Source organism: Pseudophryne corroboree, chromosome 10 (assembly GCF_028390025.1).
Source record: "Pseudophryne corroboree isolate aPseCor3 chromosome 10, aPseCor3.hap2, whole genome shotgun sequence".
Taxonomy (NCBI): Eukaryota; Metazoa; Chordata; class Amphibia; order Anura; family Myobatrachidae; genus Pseudophryne; species Pseudophryne corroboree.
This window is the reverse complement of record NC_086453.1, coordinates 152811866-152833716: the sequence shown is the minus strand read 5'-3', so window position 1 is coordinate 152833716 and position 21851 is coordinate 152811866. Positions and strand designations below refer to the sequence as shown.

The 21851-nt window shown below is 45.9% G+C and overlaps 1 protein-coding gene across 2 annotated transcripts in view; it reads left to right on the top strand.

Moving 5' to 3' along the window:
* Positions 1–21851, top strand: part of LOC134966277 (myosin-binding protein C, fast-type-like) — a 273752-nt gene that overhangs the window by 117779 nt on the left and 134122 nt on the right. For both annotated transcript variants that reach the window (XM_063942885.1, XM_063942884.1), the window contains 4 exons: positions 3720–3852; positions 19075–19199; positions 19404–19509; positions 20631–20797. In XM_063942885.1, the coding sequence (XP_063798955.1) occupies positions 3720–3852; positions 19075–19199; positions 19404–19509; positions 20631–20797 (531 nt within the window). The remainder of the gene's footprint in view (positions 1–3719; positions 3853–19074; positions 19200–19403; positions 19510–20630; positions 20798–21851) is intronic.

The following is a 21851-nucleotide window of genomic DNA, read 5'->3' as shown; positions in this document are numbered from 1 at the left end:
CACGGAGATGGCCCATCTTATGGGAATATTATGGAAGTGTCTTGGGCATGTCGCAGGACAGGTTGCCAACTCAGATGCTTTATGGCTCACATTGGAGGCCATACTCAGACCAGGGAGGACACAAGATATAATATCATTAAGGTGCCCCTACATAACTAATACATGTTTTATTATTATTATTATTATTATTATTATTATTATTATTAATCATTAAAAAATGCTCATGTTGTTCCCAAAAGGAAAAAAAAAACATTTTTTAAAAGTCACCCCACAGGCTAAAAAAATAAAACACATTGACCCCTACAGGAAAAATAATAAAAAACATTGCCCTTTATAGCAAAAAAAAACAAGAACATATTGTCGCCACAGGAAAAAAATAAGGCATTTTGGCCCACAATGGAGTCAAAATGCACACATTGTCCCCACAGGAAATAAATAAAACAATAATTATTGCCCCAGCACCGCAGAGAAGACTTACCTGAGCTACTTTTCCCTCAACCATCAGCAGCACCAGCACCACTACAGGGTGGTGCCCTTGTGCGGCCGCTATGCTGGAATGGCCCTCGAGCTGGCCCTGGATAGAGGACAGGCTCGAACAGGTAGGGGGCAGATGGCAGACTGTGACAGGTAGGGTCAGGGGGCTGGCTGCGACAAGTAGGTGGCAGAGGGCTGTCTGTGACAGGTAGGGGGCAGAGGACTGGCTGTAACATTGTAGGTAGACTGCAAGCTGTTTTGAGTCTCCCAGTACCCAACCAACAGCACAGCAGGCTCTATGGCAGCAGACTCGATGGAGGAGCTGAAAGGGAAGAGGGAAGGAATGTGTGACGGGCACAGATCTGATACTAGAGGAGGGGCCAGCCCATAGTAACTAGTCAAATATTGATCAGAGCTAGCTGCAGGGGCTAGGCCCCAGAGGCAGGCAGAGAAGGGTTGTGTGGAGGGAGGAGGTGGAGCAACCGGAAAGGGGATTATGTCCTGCGGTGGCTGCTGCCCCTGGTCTGCAGCACTGACCAAAGTGTGCAGGGGGGAGCTGGCCAGCACATATGAACATACATGTAAAGTTGTATGTAACATATTTCCTGGCTTCCTTCCCCGGGGATCAGCAGCCGCTGCAGCACAGGACTCAGAAAAATACACTGCTCAGCCTGTCAATCATCATTTAGCCCGCCCCAGACTCCCATTGGTTGGTTTCACAGGAGTCTGGGGGTGGGCAGAATGACGACTGACATGCTGAGCATAGTATTCCCGAGTCCTGTGCAGCGGCAGCTGCTGTATGCACTTGCCGATGCTTGCCCCACCGCCGGGACCTGCCACTGACGACACCGCTGGATACACACGTTGTCCAGTGTGTACCGAGCTTATGAAACTGTCATTTTCTACATACAGACTAGTTTACATTTTATTAAAGCTAAGAGTGTAAAAGATTTCCACTCTTGTAATATGCAAATTAGGATTCATTCAGCATTGGGCAGAATTTGTAAAAAGGTGTCAGAAAAAATGTATTTAACATATATACCTTGCTAATAATTACCAATTATTTATATAGCACTCACATATTCTGAATGTCGACATTCTGATCGCCGGCATCCCAAACATTGGCACATCAGTCCCAACCCGAACCCAAGAGCCTAGTGCTATGAGGCAGTAATGCTAACCACTACACCAACAATGTTGTCCATTTTTACAGAGTAGATAGGTACAACTATTGAAAGTCGATTTGTCACCAAAGTGTCACAAAAATAAATAAATACATCTTAATAAAAATAGCAGTATATACTATTTTATTACCTTTGGCAGTTTTTTATACAAACAAGTGGTGGTGTATGTGCAGAGCGCTGGTGACTACCACTGGTGATGTCACTGCCGTTCTGCACAAACTGCTCACATTGTGGAGCAGCAGCACCATTGGGTATTGCAAAATTGTAAATGAGAAGACTGGGAAAGCAGTGTGAAGCAAGGCATACAGTAACTCCTGACTGTCCCTCAAATCAAGATAAAGTAATAACTGTGTGGGACAGGACCCAAAAATTAGGATTGTCCTGTTAGAACAGGTGGCAGACTGTGCTGCTCTTCACACTGTTCTTGTAACATTAACTACCTGCTACTGTTGCTACTTTAAGCTGTGTTGATGCTTGGCCCTGTTTGGAAAAGATAAAAGTACTATAAACTTCATGAAAACTAAGTAACAAGTTAACACTTGAGATCTCAGTCACCCCTACCAGCCCCAACTTTAAATCAACAGCAATAACATTTAATATTCTTCCTTCTCCCTTAACTTTCACTGACATTAAATTATTAGACAGAGACTTGATTTCATTGGCCCCTACAGTATATTGATAGATAAGATAAGAACAATGTATATTGTCACTATAGCATGAACATGTATATCGAAATTACATACAGTTCTCTCATGTCATATTAAAAAAATACACCATAAATAAAATTAGCAAAGCTGAGAATTCAAGCTATTCAAGCTATTGATATCACCCATCACTCACATTATACATACAGAAATCACATTACATTAATAGACACACTACATAACCTTATTTACACCACTTACACATATTATGTTAATAGACTCAGCTAGTTCCCACAGTATACTAATAGCCCCAGTACTACATAGTGTAGCTGACCCCACATACAGTATATTACATACATTCTCTCCCCCATGCACATTTCATTAATACCTCCCTACATACATTAATAACTCATGAACACGTTACTTTATTACCCCGCCGGCACCATCTTGCTTTCCTGATCTGCAGAGCTTGAATGCTTTATGTGGCAAACTTCTCTATCTGCTTCATGGAGAGCCATAGTGAAGGCTAGGCTGGCCAATGTGCAGTGGAGAGAGGGAATGGAATAGGAGGGATAGAGAAGGAACAATGAGTAACAAGAAGAGGGAGGAGAGAAAGAAAAAAAACGGGATAGGAGATGGGTGTAGAAGATGAGGGTGAGCCAACCAGATCATCAAGGATGAGGAGTGGATCAGCCTCCTTCATTGACTAGTTGTACAACCAAAACATCCTGCGCTAGGCAGGGCTCACAGGCAGAGAGCTGAACAAGCCAGTGCAGGAGGACTAACCCCACATAAGCAGCAGGATATTTAAATACAGCGGCTGGTCACTGGTCAGGAGCCAGCCTGCAGGAATAACCCTGATGCCAGGTTGGTCCCAATAAGCCCAGGCAACAGATCTGGGCCCATTGCCTTTCTTCCCCCCTTGCCAGTACCATGTAGATGCAGGGTAGTCCCGTAAGTCAAAAGGCTAACACAGGGACTCTTGGCTCATGGGACCTAATGCACCATACATCATGAACACATAATCACAAACCACTGTGCATGATGTCATACTGTATTTCAAGTCATTGGATTTAAGAAGTAAATAAACTGTATTGTAGTGTATGTAATCACCTTCATGCAACCTGTTTACCTGCTTTACATCGCATATTTAAAACAAACATAAGGAATGTATAGATTGTTCATTGACCAAAAGCCAGGGGATAAGGTAGTTATAAATGGGGGCTATAGCATACATTGAACACTGCAGTTCTGTTAATTAAGTGAGAAGAGGTTTCCAATGAAGTTATTTTAAAAGATAAACATAAATTACTTAAGTTAAAAGTAGGGTAAAACTGCTAAAGGAAAAATAATATTACTTGTATTTATTATCTATTTTATCTACCTTATACTGACAATGTCTACTTTACCTTTGCAGCATTTGGAAAAAGATTAGAATCCTGTTATTCAGTAGACAAAGGCCACAGGATTAAAATGACGGTGGAGGTCACTAACCCTGATCTTCAAATTAAGTGGTTTAAGAATGGGCAAGAGATACGTCCTAGTGCCAAGTAAGTGACAGCGAATCCTAGTGATCTTTGCCAATGTAACATACTGTAACTCATTCTTGAACTAAAGAGAGTGTCATGTAAGGACACTTTACATATAAGTCAACTGGATGTTGCCTTAGAAAGCTGAGCTAATTAGTTCATACCAAGAAAAGATATTTGCATACTGCAAGTGAGATTGATTCAGAAGTAGACTCAGTTGCAGCCGCATCTACGTCTTTTGCCGCAGCCAAGACTGTGTTTGTATGACTGTGTCTTCCTACTGAGATGACCACCAGCTGCTGCTTTAATCCATCACTATGTGTATTAAGATGCACAATCAAAGATTGCACCAGCCCTACGGAGGTGCAGATTCTCCATCTGAACATGGGTGCCTGTGTCAGTTCAACAACGTCTTTGGACATACCTGGGTCTTACGAGACATTCCCCTTTTATTACCCCAAAACGTCAAGCATGTGCAGTAGATAACCCAAGCCCCAGATAATCAAGTATCCAACTCGCCGTAAGTTTCGGTGGTGGATACTTAATTACTGGAGTAATTCAATATTGCTCTGGTGCAGTGAAAGTGACTCCAAAAGAGCAGCTGTCCCAGCAATCCTCTAATAATACTATAGAAGTAGCAGTTATACTCACCAGAGACGACCCAGCTAACTGTGCATGCATGACCTGAGTTCACACATGTGCACAGCCACAGGAAGTGCAATGCTGAGGAATGATCCGCTCCGGTACTTCTTCACAACCCCAGACCTTCTTCCCATAGGAAGGAGCGGGACTCTGAGAACCAGCGCCATCTGAAGATAGAGTTGCTTTCACAAGCAAAACAAATGAAAGTTTTGGGAGTTTGCTGAATACTAGGGCCCCTAATGATGAATGTGTTTCCGAATGTGTAACAAGCCCATTAGTGATGAAGAATAGCCAACAAGTAGTTAAAATAACAAATGGCTGGCAATTAGTGGAAGACAATGGAACTATTGTGTAAATGAGTCCATAGGTTGGAATTCCACTTGGTCACAATAATTGATAAACAAGATTACCCTTTTATGAGGTTTAAATGATGCACGCTAGAGATGAGCGGGTCCGGTTCTGCGAGAACTGGACCCACCCAAACTTACCGATTTCTTACCTTACTCGGATCCCAAATTGAGGCAAAATGTCATCATCCCACTGTCGGATTCTCACGGGTTTTGGATTCTATAAAAGTCCCCGGTGATTGGCGCCATTTTCACTCCTACTGTGGAGAGTGTACTGAACAGACTGTGTTGTCTGGCTGGCGTGGGGCTGGTATATCTGAAAGGGGTGCTCTGTATGCTGTATCAGTCCAGGGGTGCTATGTCTGCTGTATCTGAAAGGGATGCTCTGTCTGCTGTATCAGTCCAGGGGTGCTATGTCTGCTGTATCTGAAAGGGATGCTCTGTCTGCTGTATCTGAGAGGGGTGCTCTGTATGCTGTATCAGTCCAGGGGTGCTATGTCTGCTGTATCTGAAAGGGATGCTCTGTCTGCTGTATCTGAGAGGGGTGCTCTGTATGCTGTATCAGTCCAGGGGTGCTATGTCTGCTGTATCTGAAAGGGATGCTCTGTCTGCTGTATCTGAAAGGGGTGCTCTGTATGCTGTATCAGTCCAGGGGTGCTATGTCTGCTGTATCTGAAAGGGATGCTCTGTCTGCTGTATCTGAGAGGGGTGCTCTGTATGCTGTATCAGTCCAGGGGTGCTATGTCTGCTGTATCTGAAAGGGATGCTCTGTCTGCTGTATCTGAAAGGGGTGCTCTGTATGCTGTATCAGTCCAGGGGTGCTATGTCTGCTGTATCTGAAAGGGATGCTCTGTCTGCTGTATCTGAGAGGGGTGCTCTGTATGCTGTATCAGTCCAGGGGTGCTATGTCTGCTGTATCTGAAAGGGGTGCTCTATCTGCTGTATCAGTTCAGGGGTGCTCTGTCTGCTGTATCTGAAATGCGTGCTATGTCTGCTGTACCTGAAGGGGTGCTTTGTCTGCTGTATCTAAAAGGGGTGCTCTGTCTATACATCAGGCATTCCCAACCACGGTCCTCAAGGCACACTAACAGTGCAGGTTTTAGTGATATCTAGGCTGCAGCACAGATGGTTGAATCAAAATAACTGAGCTACTAATTAAGTCGCCTGTGTTGAAGCCTGGATATCACTAAAACCTGCACTGTTAGTGTGCCTTGAGGACCATGGTTGGGAATGCCTGCTATACATCCAGGGAGGCTCTGCCCCAGTGTCAATTAAATTAACCCAGTATAACATACAGGGGCTGGTGTGTCCTATTATCAGTATCAGTCCAGGGGTGCTCTGTCTGCAGTATCAGTCCAGGAGTGCTCTGTCTGCAGTATCAGTCCAGGAGTGCTCTGTCTGCAGTATCAGTCCAGGAGTGCTCTGTCTGCAGTATCAGTCCAGGAGTGCTCTGTCTGCAGTATCAGTCCAGGAGTGCTCTGTCTGCAGTATCAGTCCAGGAGTGCTCTGTCTGCAGTATCAGTCCAGGAGTGCTCTGTCTGCAGTATCAGTCCAGGGGTGCTCTGTCTGCAGTATCAGTCCAGGAGTGCTCTGTCTGTAGTATCAGTCCAGAGGTGCTCTGTCTGCAGTATCTGAAAGGGTTGATCTGTCCGTCCATCCAGTGTCTCTGGCCCAGAGTAAGATTAAAATAATAAAAGCTCAAAACAAAAAGTCTAAAAACACATCTTGTGCAATACTGTTGGTAAATTTAAACCACAGTATTCGATTACTATTTCTGTCTTATACACGTATTGGGTGACACTGTAGGTGGTACATTTTTGGTACAAATTGTGGTGTGTGCTGTACCCCATATCGCATTTGTTGATTGAAATTGAGGATGAACAATTGCGAGATCATGAACCAGGTACTAGTGCTGAAGCTGCTGCCACTATTCCTGACAATGCAGGTCTATCAACGTCATCTGATAAGGCTGATGCCCAATGGCATAGAGGGCATGTAAAATCAAAGTTGGTGCATGTAAAATCAAAGAAGCAATATCATTTTACAGTGCTAAATAAAAAAAAATCACAAGTAAAGTTAACTGCAGAGAAATATAAAAATGGCAATATGCCATTCACTACATAAAGTGGCAAGGAAAAGCTAAGGCCTTGGCCTTTGTTTATGACTGGTGGTTCTGCATTTCATAATGATGATGTAAGCCCTCCTTCCTGTAGAAGAGTTAAAAAATTTAACTTGTTAAGGCACAGGAGCCAACTGTGTGTTCAGAAATATCACCAATCCCCGAGGAGAGTCCAAGTGTACCCACGGGTGTCATGTGTGAGCCAGATGTTTCCAATACATTACTGGAAGAGGAGACTCCTTCCACCATTTGCGCGCCCTCTGCTAGCGTTGGGAGGAGCAGGGAAAGTCAACATGCTGACACTGAAATTGAGGATGTCATTGTAGAAGTACACCAGGATGAGGAGGATATTTTTGTAGCTGGTGCTAATAAGAATGTTGATGATGAGGATATTAATGATGAGGATGTTGTTTGTTTAAATAAGGCACCAGTGGAGACAGTTGTTGCCCATTTATGAAAAATCCCATTGTCATGCCTGGGCAAAAGACAAAAAAATCGACCTCTTATGTGTGGATTTTTTTCTAACCAAATCCAGAAAACAACTGTCAATCCATCTGTAGCCTTTGTAAAGCCATAGTAATTAGAGGTAGGGACCTTAACCACCTGGGAACCTCCTCCCTGTTACGTCACTTGCAACGCATTCATCAATTAAGAAACTTTGGATAAGAACGTAACCAGTCCAGCGTCACGTACTGTAGCTCCATTGTTATTGTTAGATCCAAATGCAAGCAATCTCCACCACCAACACCCTCATCGTCAGTGTCCTCAATCATGATCGGAAGTAGTCTTGCATCCAATTTCCTAAGCATGACTGAATCCTCTCCTATCCGGGATTCCTCTGAAGGATCCTTGAGTGCTACGCATACTGCTGCTGCTGCTGGGAGTCGATCTTCATCCTAGAAGAGGACCAGAAAGACTACTTGTAGAAGTAGTTTAACAAAAACAATTGACTGTTAAACAATACTTTGCAAGGGGGAGCAAATATGACAGCGGATTACTGATGCTATAACAACTATCCTGGTAGCAGACGTGCGTCCGGTATCCACCATTAGTGAGGTACTGTGTCTCCGGTACCAAATCCCATCTACATTCCACTTCACTAGAAAAGCAATTCCCAGCCTGTAGAAGGACATAAAAAAAAGCGTTATTAGTGTCCTCAGAAATGCTGTTGATATGTGGAGAAGCAGAACAGGGAAAACTAAAAACTACAACTGTGACAGCCCACTGGGTAGATGTATTGCCTTCAGCAGCACCAACAGCAGCAGCAGCGGCAGCTTCTCATAAATGCCAGCTCATTCAGAGGCAGGCTACTCTGCGTATCACCATTTTCACTAAGAGGCATACCACTGACAACCTCTTATAAAAACTTAGGGAAATCATTGCAAAATGGATTACCCCACTTGGACTCTCCTCGGGATTTCTGATATCGGACAATGCCATCAGTATTGGGAGAGCATTACATGTGGGCAAATTCCAACTTGGCCCATGTTTTGCTCACTCAACTTGGTGGTGCAATTTTTTTTTTTTTAATGACAGGGGTGTGCAGGAGATGCTGTCCATGGCCTGGAAAATTTCATGACATTTTCACCATTCTGCAAGTGCATGTTGAAAATTGCAGCACTTGCAAGAACTGTTGCATTTGCCCTGCCATCAGCTGAAGCAAGAGGTAGCAACAAGGTGGAATTCAACCCTCTATATTCTACAGCAGATGAAGGAGCAGCAAAAGGCCATCCAAAGCTACACATCAACCTATGAAATGAGAAAAGGAGCAGGAATACACCTTAATAAAGCACAGTGGTGAATAATTTCCGTGTTGTGAAAAGTTCTCAAACCCTTTGAAATTACTACATGTGAAGTTAGTTCAGACATTGCCAGCTTGAGTCAGGTCATACCTCTTATCAGACTTTTAGAAAAGAAGCTGGACAAATTGAAGGAGGAGCTGAAAGGAAGCAATTTCGCTAAGCAGGTCGGACTTGTAGATCAAGCTCTTCATTGGCTCCGCCAGGATTCAAGGGTCATCAATCTCTTGAAATCAGGTCACTATATTTTGGCAACCATACTTGATCCCAGGTTTAAGTACTATGTTGTATCTTTCTTTCTGACTGACCCAAATCTGAACAGATGCAATAAGCTGTTGGTGAGCAAATTGTCAGCTCAAGCGGCACGTGACACGGCAAAATCTCCTCCTTCAGTTTCTCTGGCAACTGCGGCTGCCAGGAAAAAAATCAATTTTCCTAAGAGATCCACTGGCGGTGATGCAGATCAGTGAGGAACAACTTTTGACATCTGGTCCGGATTGAAGGAACTGTCTACACTTTGTGACATGTCTACCATGACTGCACATGATACGGTCACCATTCAAAGAATGGCTGATGATTATTTCAGTGATAGCATCCAAGGAGGCACGTCAACCATCCGTTTCACTACTGGCAGGAAAAAAAGGTGATTTGGAGGCCTTTGCACAAACTGGCTTTGCTTTACTTAAGTTGCCCACCCTCCAGTGTGTATTCAGAAAGAGTTTTCAGCGCAGCTGGGAACCTTGTCAGCAATCAGCGTCAGGGCCAGATTAAGCTTTAGGGGTGCCTGGGGCACTAAAGACAAGGAGGCCCTGCTGGAAGGGAGGTGTATGTTAGATTGTGTATACCTCCCAACATGACCCATTGGAGTAGGGACAAAATACTCTATACCTGGACTTCCTTCTTATTATATGAAAGGCGTCCACCTGTTTTGAACTATTTAATTTATAAGAGAGGTGTTTAAACACAGGTGATTGCAATCATAAATTAAAAGGGAAGTCCAGGTAGAGAGCATTTTAGCCCTCCTGGAATGGGTCATGTTGTGAGGTATGGATTGTGTGTATTAAATTTAAACCAATGGTGTAAATTAAGTTTAAACGAATAGTTTAATAATGCCTGGGTACTGTTTATAGATACACCTAATTGAAAGACAACTTAACCTTAAAATACACAAAGAAAAATAAAATCTATCATCTATGGTGTCACATGTATAGCAGCAGCCTCTGTACTACTTACACACTGGGACAGGAACCAGGAGGACTCTCTGTGTGTCTCTCTCTAGACACAAATGCTCTCATTACATAACAGGTTACAAAGGACCCAGACAGTGGGAGGAGAAGCTGGGATCCCTTGGTCACTTACAGCTCTCTCCCACTTTCTATCTCTTCTCTGGTCCGGAAGCTCCATCGGTAGTTCATGAAACCTCTTACTCCTGTGTCTCTGCCTGCACTGCATACTGTCCTGCTCACATTCTTGCTGACTGGTTCTGCTACTGCACAAGAAGGATAGCTAGTGATGTCACTGTGCTCCGTCCAGGGGGCCCCTGACACAAGGGGGCCCGGGGTACAGTAGGCCCTGCATCCCCCCTTAATCTGGCTATGATCGGCGTAGAAGGTTACTTCCCCAAAATGTGGAAAATATGATGTTCATCAAAATGCATGACCAATTCCACGAGGAAGACCTTTATCGACAATTATGTCCACAAAAGAGGCACCAGAAATGGTGGATTCCAGCTGGGACAAATTAAATATTGTGTGAAGAGGAGGATGTACACACTGATGGGGATGAGGAACAGGATGCTGATGATGACATCTTGCCTATGTAGAGCCAGTTTGTTCACTACCCAATGCCACTTTGCCAGCTTTTTTTGTGGGGCCCAAACAAAGCAATCATTTCAGCCACAAGTGACAGTCCCCGTTGCTGAAAGGATTGGTTTGATAAACTGTGCATGTCCTGTTTAATATACAACATAAGGGTGGGTGGGTGGACACAAGGACATCTTCCATCTTGCACCTCTTTTTTTTAATTATGCACTGTTTTTAGCATTGCTGACTGTTTATTTTGCATAGTTGATTAATCTGCAATCCTGTCTGCCACTGCAGTGCCATTCCTAGATGTGCCATGTTGGAAGTTTAAGCGCCACATGTTTGTGCCACCCACTGCTCTCGCTTAGCTTAGTCATCCAGCGGTGCAACCTTTGGGCCAAAAGTGGATGAAAACAATATTGTGAGCTGTGAGGTAGTCAAAATTTACTAGAAATTAGTAGAAATGAATGTTATTGAGGTTAATACTACTGTACTAACAAAAACTGGCTAAAATTCTGTGATTTTGGCTGTTTTTATAATTAAAAAAAAAAAAAACAGATCCAAAACCCACAAGGGTGGTTTTGGCAAATCTAATACAGATTCAAAACACAAAGCTGATACAGATCCAAAACCAAAGCACAAAACCTGAGAAAAGGGCAGCCGCACATCCCTATTGCACGCTAGTAGTGATATCACATATAGCTCACCCATGGAGTGCTACTCCAGGCCACACAAGTGATACAAGCACAATTCCAAAAAAATAGTCTATTCAATGAAGTGCACTATTTTCTTGAAGAGTTTAATAATAAAATATATATTTTATTGATATGCATTACTAAAACTAGAGATGAGCGGGTTTGGTTCTCTGAGAACTGAACTCTACCGAACATCACGTCCTGAGCCCGGATCCGAGTCCGGCTCGGGTTTTCCCGCCAGACTCGGAAACCAGAACGAGGCAAAACTTCATCATCCCGCTGTCGGATTCTCACGGGTTTTGGATTCCATATAAGGAGCCGCGCTTCGCCGCCATTTTCACTCCTGTCCTGGAGAGTGTAGCGAGAGGACGTGTCTCCTCCTGTGTCTGTGAGGGAAAGTGGTGTGGCACGCAGGGTGGCGACCTGCTCTTATGTGTCATTCCAGTGCTGTCTTGTGCTGCTTCAGTCCAGTGGTGGTGTCTTGTGCTGCATCAGTCAGGTTATAGTGGTGGTGTCCTGTGCTGCCATAAGTCCAGTCCAGTGGTGCTGTGTTGTGCTGCTCTTATGTGTCATTCCAGTGCTGTCTTGTGCTGCTTCAGTCCAGTGGTGGCGTCTTGTGCGGCATCAGTCAGGTTACAGTGGTGGTGTCCTGTGCTGCCATAAGTCCAGTCCAGTGGTGCTGTGTTGTGCTGCATCAGTCCAGTGGTGGTGTCCTGTGCTGCCATAAGTCCAGTGCTGCTGCTGTATAAGTCCAGTGCAGTGGTGCTATGTTGTGCGCATCAGTCCACTCAGGCCCAGCGCTAGCCGCTCAGCAAAGGGATGCAAAGCAGTTAGGCGCCAGGGTGGAGAGGCGCTTTCCCTGGTCTGCATCCCCACAGCTGCGTCTTTGACAGGCAGCTGCGTCGGCAGCTTGAAGTTACCCCCTACACCCCTGCAGTGTCTGTCCATGTCCTGGGCTCTGGCCAAAAAGGGGGTGGAGCTACATGGTGCCGAGAGGTGGAGCTACACGGGATAAGACTGAGGAGGGCAGAAACTGCTACAATTCCAGCCAGCCAGATGGTATGTTGAAGGAGCGTGAGTGAGAAAGTGTGTGTGTGTGTGTATCTGTGTGTATGTGTGTGTATCTATAGTGTGTGTGTGTGTAAGGCAGTGTATCTGGCACTGTGGAGCAATGTGTATCTGCCACTGTGGGGCACTGTGTATCTGGCACTGTGGGGCACTGTGCATCAGGCACTGTGGAGCACTGTGTATCTGGCACTGTGGGGCCCTATGTATCTGGCACTGTGTATCTGGCACTGTGGGGCTATTATGTGTATAACTGGCGCTACCACAGAGGCTATTATGTGTATAACCAGCGCTACCACAGGGGCTATTATGTGTATAACCGGTGCTACCACAGGGGCTATTATGTGTATAGCCGGCGCTACCACAGGGGCTATTATGTGTATAACCGACGCTACTACAGGGGCTATTATGTGTATAACCGGCGCCACTACTGGGGACATTATGTGTATAAACAGCACTACTATGCGCAGGGTAATGTGAAGAAGATTGTGCTATTGTGTGGCATAATTTGAAATAGGGGTACTATTGTGTGGTCACGCCCCTACCTTGTGAGACCACACCCCTTTTTGCCGCACGCTGTCCCTTTGTAAAATATGGGAAGGCGCAAATTTATCATTTGCTGGGGGGTGCCGAACATGCTAGCACCGGCCCTGAGTCCAGTGGTGGTGTCCTGTGCTGCCATAAGTCCAGTGGTGGTGTCCTGTGCTGCCATAAGTCCAGTGGTGCTACTGTATAAGTCCAGTGCAGTGGTGCTGTGTTGTGCTGCATCAGTCCAGTGGTGGTGTCCTGTGCTGCCATAAATTCAGTGGTGGTGTCCTGTGCTGCCGTAAGTCCACTGGTGCTGCCGTATAAGTCCAGGGGCACTGCCGTATAAGTCCAGTCCAGTGGTACTGCCGTATAAGTCCAGGCGTACTGCTGTATAAGTCCAGTCCAGTGGTGCAGCCGTAAAAGTACAGGGGTACTGCCGTATAAGTTCAGGGGTACTGCCGTATAAGTCCAGGGGTACTGCCGTATAAGTTCAGGCCGGTGGTGAAGCCATATAAGTCCAGGGGTACTGCCGTATAAGTCCAGGGGTACTGCCGTATAAGTCCAGGGATACTGCCGTATAAATCCAGGGGTACTGCCGTATAAGTCCAGTCCAGTGTTGCAGCCATATAAGTCCAGGGGTACTGCCGTATAAGTCCAGGGGTACCGCCGTATAAGTCCAGGGGTACTGCCGTATAAGTTCAGGGGTACTGCTGTATAAGTCCAGTCCAGTGGTGCAGCTGTATAAGACCAGGGGTACAGCCATATAAGTCCAGGGGTACAGCCATATAAGTCCAGGGGTACCGCCGTATAAGTCCAGGGGTACCGCCGTATAAGTCCAGGGGTACTGCCGTATAAGTTCAGAGGTACTGCTGTATAAGTCCAGTCCAGTGGTGCAGCCGTATAAGACCAGGGGTATAGCCATATAAGTCCAGGGGTACTGCAGTATAAGTCCAGGGGTACTGCCGTATAAATCCAGTCCAGTGGTGCAGCCATATAAATCCAATCCAGTGGTGCAGCCATATAAGTCCAGGGGTACTGCCATATAAGTCCAGGAGTACTGCCGTATAAGTTCAGGGGTAATGCCGTACAAGTCCAGTCCAGTGGTGCAGCCGTATAAGTCCAGTCCAGTGGTGCAGCCATATAAGTCATGGGGTACTGCCGTATAAGTCATGGGGAACTGCTGTATAAGTTCAGGGGTACTGCCGTATAAGTCCAGTCCAGTAGTGCAGGGGTATAAGTTCAGGGGTACTGCCGTATAAGTCTAGGGGTATTGCCGTTTAAGTTCAGGGGTACTGCCGCATAAGTCCAGTCCAGTGGTGCAGATGTATAAGTCCAGGGGTGCTGCCGTATTAAGTCCAGGGGTACTGCTGTATAAGTCCAGGGGTATTGCGAATATAATTTCAGTGGCACTGCTGTATAAGTCCAGGGGTACTGCCGTATAAGTCCAGGGGTACAGATGTTTAAGTTCAGGAGTACTGCCATATAAATTCAGAGGTACTGCCGTATAAGTCCAGGGGTACGGGCGTATAAGTCCAGTCCAGTGGTGCAGCCGTATAAGTCCAGGGGTAATACCATATAAGTCCAGGGGTACTGCCGTATAAGTTCAAGGGTACTGCCGTATAAGTCCAGTCCAGTGATGCAGCCGTATAAGTCCAGGGGTACAGTAGGCAGTAGTGCAGTCCATACACTAGGCGGGGAGAGTGCGCACAGTAGGGTTTGGTCTCACTAGGTAGGAGCGTGACCACACAATAGTACCCTAATTCAAATTATGCCACAGTAGTGAAGAGGGTGGCGGAGGGGGAGAGAAAGAACAGAGAGAGGAAGAGAGAGGGGGTTGAGGATATATAGAGAGAGAGAGCGCAGAGAGGACAGACAGAGAAAGAGTGAGAGTCAACAAGGATATGTCTACACCTGCACTCACCCTGGCTGGGGGGCAGCACTCTCCCTGCAGTGCCGATGATGCAGCTGTCTGTCTGCTGTGCTGCTGCCGGGATCCAGGGACAGGGGCTCAGGCAGGCAGACTGGATGCTTGTGGCAGGCGGCCGCATGCCGCCACGCTGTGGCTGCTGCTCCTTGTTCTTTTAATGCTCCTCGCTCGTCTTCTCCCACCACCGCGGCCGCTCCCAGAATGGTGTGCAGGCCTGGAATGAGACTGGTAGCTGTGCACCCAGCAGGTGAGTGGAGGAGGCAGGAGCCGGTGCACATGGCGGGCAGGATGCACAAGCACAGGCAGGCAGACACTTTCATCTGAGCATTGCACCTGCTGCTCAGCTCCCTGCCCGCGCGCGCCTTTTAATTCATACCCAGCGCGACTTAACATGGAACTCCGCCCACTCAGCTCCCCCCTGCCCGCATGTTTCATACTCTGGCCGGCTCGGTCGCGTCATGACCACACATGAAACTCCGCCCGCTCCGTCCCGCCCAGGACGTGGTGCTGCAGGACTCATATATGGGGTCTCACTGTGCGCTCAGCTCTCCCTGCCCGCACCACTCGTACTTGCCGCTCGGTTGCGTCATGACGGTACATACGGTACAGAAGGCCACTGCTCTACCTACCTCTGTGTCGTCAAGTATACTATATCCATCCATACCTGTGGTGCATTTCAGTTTTGTAGTTTGCTGACCACCAGTATATAATATATAGCAGTACGGTACAGAAGGCCACTGCTCTACCTACCTCTGTGTCGTCAAGTATACTATATCCATCCATACCTGTGGTGCATTTCAGTTTTGCACAGTTTGCTGACCACCAGTATATAATATATAGCAGTACGGTATAGAAGGCCACTGCTCTACCTACCTCTGTGTCGTCAAGTATACTGTCCATCCATACCTGTGGTGCATTTCAGTTTATATAGTAGTAGGCCATTGCTATTGATACTGGCATATAATTCCACACATTAAAAAATGGAGAACAAAAATGTGGAGGGTAAAATAGGGAAAGATCAAGATCCACTTCCACCTCGTGCTGAAGCTGCTGCCACTAGTCATGGCCGAGACGATGAAATGCCATCAACGTCGTCTGCCAAGGCCGATGCCCAATGTCATAGTAGAGAGCATGTAAAATCCAAAAAACAAAAGTTCAGTAAAATGACCCAAAAATCAAAATTAAAAGCGTCTGAGGAGAAGCGTAAACTTGCCAATATGCCATTTACGACACGGAGTGGCAAGGAACGGCTGAGGCCCTGGCTTATGTTCATGGTTAGTGGTTCAGCTTCACATGAGGATGGAAGCACTCATCCTCTCGCTAGAAAAATGAAAAGACTTAAGCTGGCAACAGCACAGCAAAGAACTGTGCGTTCTTCTAAATTACAAATCCCCAAGGAGAGTCCAATTGTGTCGGCTGTGATGCCTGACCTTCCCAACACTGGACGGGAAGAGGTGGCGCCTTCCACCATTTGCACGCCCCCTGCAAGTGCTGGAAGGAGCACCCGCAGTCCAGTTCCTGATAGTCAAATTGAAGATGTCACTGTTGAAGTACACCAGGATGAGGACATGGGTGTTGCTGGCGCTGAGGAGGAAATTGACAAGGAGGATTCTGATGGTGAAGTGGTTTGTTTAAGTCAGGCACCCGGGGAGACACCTTTTATCCATGATACGAATATGGCCAGTGACATGCCTGGTCAAATTACAAATAAAATCACCTCTTCGGTGTGGAATTATTTGAACGCAAATGCGGACAACAGGTTTCAAGCCGTGTGTCGCCTTTGTCAAGCTGTAATAAGTAGGGGTAAGGACGTTAACCACCTCGGAACATCCTCCCTTATACGTCACCTGGAGCGCATTCATCAGAAGTCATTGACAGGTTCAAAAACTTTAGGTGACAGCGGAAGCAGTCCACTGACAACTAAATCCCTTCCTCTTGTAACCAAGCTCCTGCAAACCACACCACCAACTCCCTCAGTGTCAATTTCCTCCTTAGACAGGAAAGCCAATAGTCCTGCAGGTCATGTCACTGGCAAGTCTGATGAGTCCTCTCCTTCCTGGGATTCCTCTGATGCATCCTTGAGTGTAACGCCTACTGCTGCTGGCGCTGCTGTTGTTGCTGCTGGGAGTCGATCGTCATCCCAGAGGGGAAGTTGGAAGACCACTTGTACTACTTCCAGTAAGCAATTGACTGTCCAACAGTCCTTTGCGAGGAAGATGAAATATCACAGCAGTCATCCTGCAGCAAAGCGGATAACTCAGGCCTTGGCAGCCTGGGCAGTGAGAAACGTGTTTCCGGTATCCACGTTAATTCACAGGCAACTAGGTTACTTCCGGAAAATGTGGAGAAGATGATGTTCATCAAAATGAATTATAATCAATTCCTCCGTGGATACATTCACCAGCAATTGCCTCCAGAAAGTACACAGGGACCTGAGATGGTGGATTCCAGTGGGGACGAATTAATAATCTGTGAGGAGGGAGATGTACACAGTGAAAGGGGTGAGGAATCGGACGATGAGGAGGAGGTGGACATCTTGCCTCTGTAGAGCCAGTTTGTGCAAGGAGAGATTGATTGCTTCTTTTTTGGTGGGGGCCCAAACCAACCAGTCATTTCAGTCACAGTCGTGTGGCAGACCCTGCGGATGAAATGATGGGTTTGTTAAAGTGTGCATGTCCTGTTTATACAATATAAGGGTTGGTGGGAGGGCCCAAGGACAATTCCATCTTGCACCTCTTTTTTCTTTCATTTTTCTTTGCATCATGTGCTGTTTGGGGACTATTTTTTGAAGTGCCCTCCTGCCTGACACTGCAGTGCCACTCCTAGATGGGCCAGGTGTTTGTGTCGGCCACTTGTGTCACTTAGCTTAGCCATCCAGTGACCTTGGTGCACCTCTTTTTTTCTTTGCATCATGTGCTGTTTGGGGACTATTTTTTTGAAGTGCCATCCTGTCTGACACTGCAGTGCCACTCCTAGATGGGCCAGGTGTTGTGTCGGCCACTTGGGTCGCTTAGCTTAGTCACACAGCTACCTCATTGCACCTCTTTTTTCTTTGCATTATGTGCTGTTTGGGGACTATTTTTTTGAAGTGCCATCCTGTCTGACACTGCAGTGCCACTCCTAGATGGGCCAGGTGTTTGTGTCGGCCACTTGTGTCGCTTAGCTTAGCCATCCAGCGACCTCGGTGCAAATTTTAGGACTAAAAATAATATTGTGAGGTGTGAGGTGTTCAGAATAGACTGAAAATGAGTGGAAATTATGGTTATTGAGGTTAATAATACTATGGGATCAAAATGACCCCCAAATTCTATGATTTAAGCTGTTTTTGAGGGTTTTTTGTAAAAAAACCCGAATCCAAAACACACCCGAATCCGACAAAAAATTTTCAGTGAGGTTTTGCCAAAACGCGTTCGAATCCAAAACACGGCCGCGGAACCGAATCCAAAACCAAAACACAAAACCCGAAAAATGTCCGGTGCACATCACTAATAAGAAGATGCATTAAAATGAGGCTGTGCTTGTCTACATTCTTTTTAATATATCATTGCGGAGTGGTTATGTATTTCCTAAATCTTTTAATAAATGTAGATCTTCTATTTTTCATGTATCACAAGGGTATATAATTGTGCATCCTTAGCTTAGAGTCAGACATTGACATTTATCCAGTGCAGATTCTGCTATGCCACTACTAAGGCCCTGTGCTAGCCATTTTACCCTTGAATTTGCGACTTGTTTATTTAAGGCTACAAATGTACATAGCTATTAGCGAATGTGTTCAGTATTTTATGTAATCAGTGTCTCACTCCAACTGGTGAATATTTTATTGAGACATTTTAGGAGTTTTAAAAGGGAGGCATTTGATATCTATTCTGTCGGGATCCCGGCGCTCAGCATACCGGCGCCAGGATCCCGACAACTATTCTCCCACTTGGGATCTCCACGACACTCCCGGAGGGAGAATAAACCCGCAGCGTGGCGAGTGTAGCGAGTCCGCAAGGGGCTCTTTTGCACTCGCCTCACTGCCGGCATTCCGGCGGTTGGGATCCCGGCGCCGGTATGGTGGCCACCGGGATCCCGACAGCCGGGATATTGTAGTAGACCCTTTTAAAAGGTACTAGACATTTATGGTGCTAGGAGTATTTACACATTATACTTATTAATAGCATGGCTAGCATATCTTATTGGCAATGTTTTTGATAGAGACCACCACAAATTAGTTGCCCTGGACCCGCGCAAACCTTATTCCAGCCCTGCTAGGCATGAGCCTACTTTGTCTTTATAACAAATATTGACAAAATAAACCACTTTCATCTCTACAGATACGTGTTTGAGAATGTTGGCCTGAAAAGGGTATTGACCATCAACAAATGCACCCTGGCAGATGATGCAAACTACGAGTGTGTCATTGGTGACGAGAAATGTTACACAGAACTCTTTGTCAAAGGTGAATAAAAACAATTGTATTTCATGCATTATTCCCGAGTGGAATATAACGGATCTCGCTTTATGCAGATTTGGTGCAAATCTAATCCAGACAAAACAAATAAGGATGCAAATTATTCCAAAATAGAATATGTTAAATGTCCATTGCATTCAAAAATGAATAGTCTACGTTTAATAAATATGGATGTAATATCTGTAATTTCAGAACCTCCTGTTACAATTGTGAGACCACTTGAAGATCAACAAGTCTTTGTGGGAGATAAAATTGAATTGGAAGTGGAGGTATCAGAAGAAGGTGCTCAAGTCATGTGGTATGTCTTCTATTTTTTAATTCTTGCCCCCATGATAACAAAAGAACCTGCTCAGGGAAGGCAGGCATTTTTTTTTTTACTAAAGTGATTTTCCTGAGAATGCAGTTTGTAAACTCACTAGGAAGCAATGGGATGGGGGGGGGGGGGGGGGGTCACGACTCACAATTCCCCCCCCCCCCCCCCCCCCCACCTGGAAAACAATCAATGTACTGGGTCACGGGCTGCCATCTAGGGTTACCACAGGCAGTGTCAGGACAGGGATATCCCCTTTCCAGCTGTTCCACCTCTTCCCTTCCCACAGCCCTTCTCAGCTTACCTCCAGGACCCTCCTGCACCCAGCTCCAGTCCCACTCCCTACAGTGTGTGGCTAGTTACTGTGAGGTCCTCTGGGACCAGCCATGTGCTCTATTCACTTCCTACTTCATGTGTCCCTCCCCTTATCCCCCTCAGATCTCCCTTTGCTTCTCCCCTTGTGACAGCTCCACCTCACAGCACCCCCTGTGCTTCCCCCTCCTAATTTCCCACCTGGCTACATATCACATACTTTACCAGGAAAAGGATCTTCTTTAGTTTGCACATTAAAGGGGCAGGCTTTTATTGGAGCGTCTGTTCCTCCATGTGATTTTTTAATACATCCGGGCGGAAATTAATTTCTTATTGTCTGAATAGCGGACATAAATTTATCCTGTCTAAAACTTAATAAATAATATATGAGCCCCTTATTGTTGTATTTTTATTCTAATAGACTACCATATGCATTCCCCATAGTGTCCTCTATGCTGTTTTTAACATAAATATGTGCATATGTGTGTAGATAAAGTCCCTGTCATCAGGTGGGTGGTGTGGCAGGTAAGTCCAGCTGCCTCTAATGGGGCAACATTCACCAATTTAGAGGCACCAAAATGAAATGATACCCTGCGCCCCCAACCTAAAACTGTTGTGGTGCCCTTGGATATCACCACAGGCTGCCATGTTGGGAGTGGCACAAAAATTCATGAGACTAACCTACTAATGCATGAATATTAGTTAGTCTCACAACCTGCCTGTTCTATGTATATACAACAGGGGACCTTTAATTCACTGTAGTATTAATATATCTCTTCCTTTTCTTGTTTTACAAGGATGAAAGATGGAGTGGAACTTACTCGTGAGGAAACATTCAAATATCGATTCAAGAAAGATGGGAAAAAACACTTTTTGATCATTAATGATGGCACTAAAGAAGACTCTGGGCGTTATCAAGTGTTGACCAATGGTGGCAAATGTGAAGCTGACCTAATAGTGGAAGGTACAAGCAGTGGTGTCGAGAGAGGGGGGGTAGGAGAGAGTGTACAGATTACCCGGGCCCGAGCATGCCATGGACCCCAGGCCAGAGCACACCAGTAGCCTTTTTTTTGTGGAATATTTGTTTTTCTTTATTATAAATCAGTGGGCGGGCGGGCCAGCGGTGGGTCGGGCCGCCGGGAGGGTGGATGTATGTGTGTGTCACCTGGCTGTTTGTCCATTGTCGTGGATGTCCCTCACAGCCACTTCCAGCCGCCGCACCGCTGCTAGGATCTCCCGAGATGATATTATCATCTCGTGAGTTAATCTCAGCAGCTGGCTCTGAATGGCCTCTATACAATCAGCAAGCTCCTGGAGGTGGGCAGGGACTGGGAGGGGCAAGCATGCAGCTGGGTGGACGCGGCCCGAGGGTTTAAGAAGTGGCGCAGATCAGCTCAGTTGTAAGAATAAGCAGCAGGGCTGGTCACCGCTTCAAGAGCTAGGGGTCTATTTACTAAGCCCTGGATGGAGATAAAGTGGATGGAGATAAAGAATCAGTCAATCAGCTCCTAACTGTCATGTTTTTTTAACCCAGCCTGTGACATGGCAGTTAGACAGTGATTGACTGGTACTTTATCTCCAGCGACTTTATCTCCATTCAAGGTTTAGTAAATAGACCCCCTAGTCTGTTAGACTGGGACACAGTGAGCCGAGAACTGTGACTGTGAGTGAGTGACAGACACAGCACTGTTAGGTCTATTTACTAAGCCTTGGCTGGAGATAAAGTCGATGGAGATAAAGTACCAGCCAATCAGCTCCTAACTGCTATGCCACAGGCTGTGGGGCAGATTTATTAAGCTTGCTGAAGTGATAAAGTAGAAGGTGATAAAACACCAGCCAGTCAGCTCCTAACTGTCATTTTTCAAACCCAGTCTGTAAGATCTGATTGGCTGGTCCTTTATCACCTTCCACTTTATCACTTCACCGAGCTTAATAAATCTGCCCCTGAGTTTGAAAAATGACAGGAGCCGATAGGCTGGTACTTTATCTCCAGCGATTTTATCTCCATCCAAGGCTTA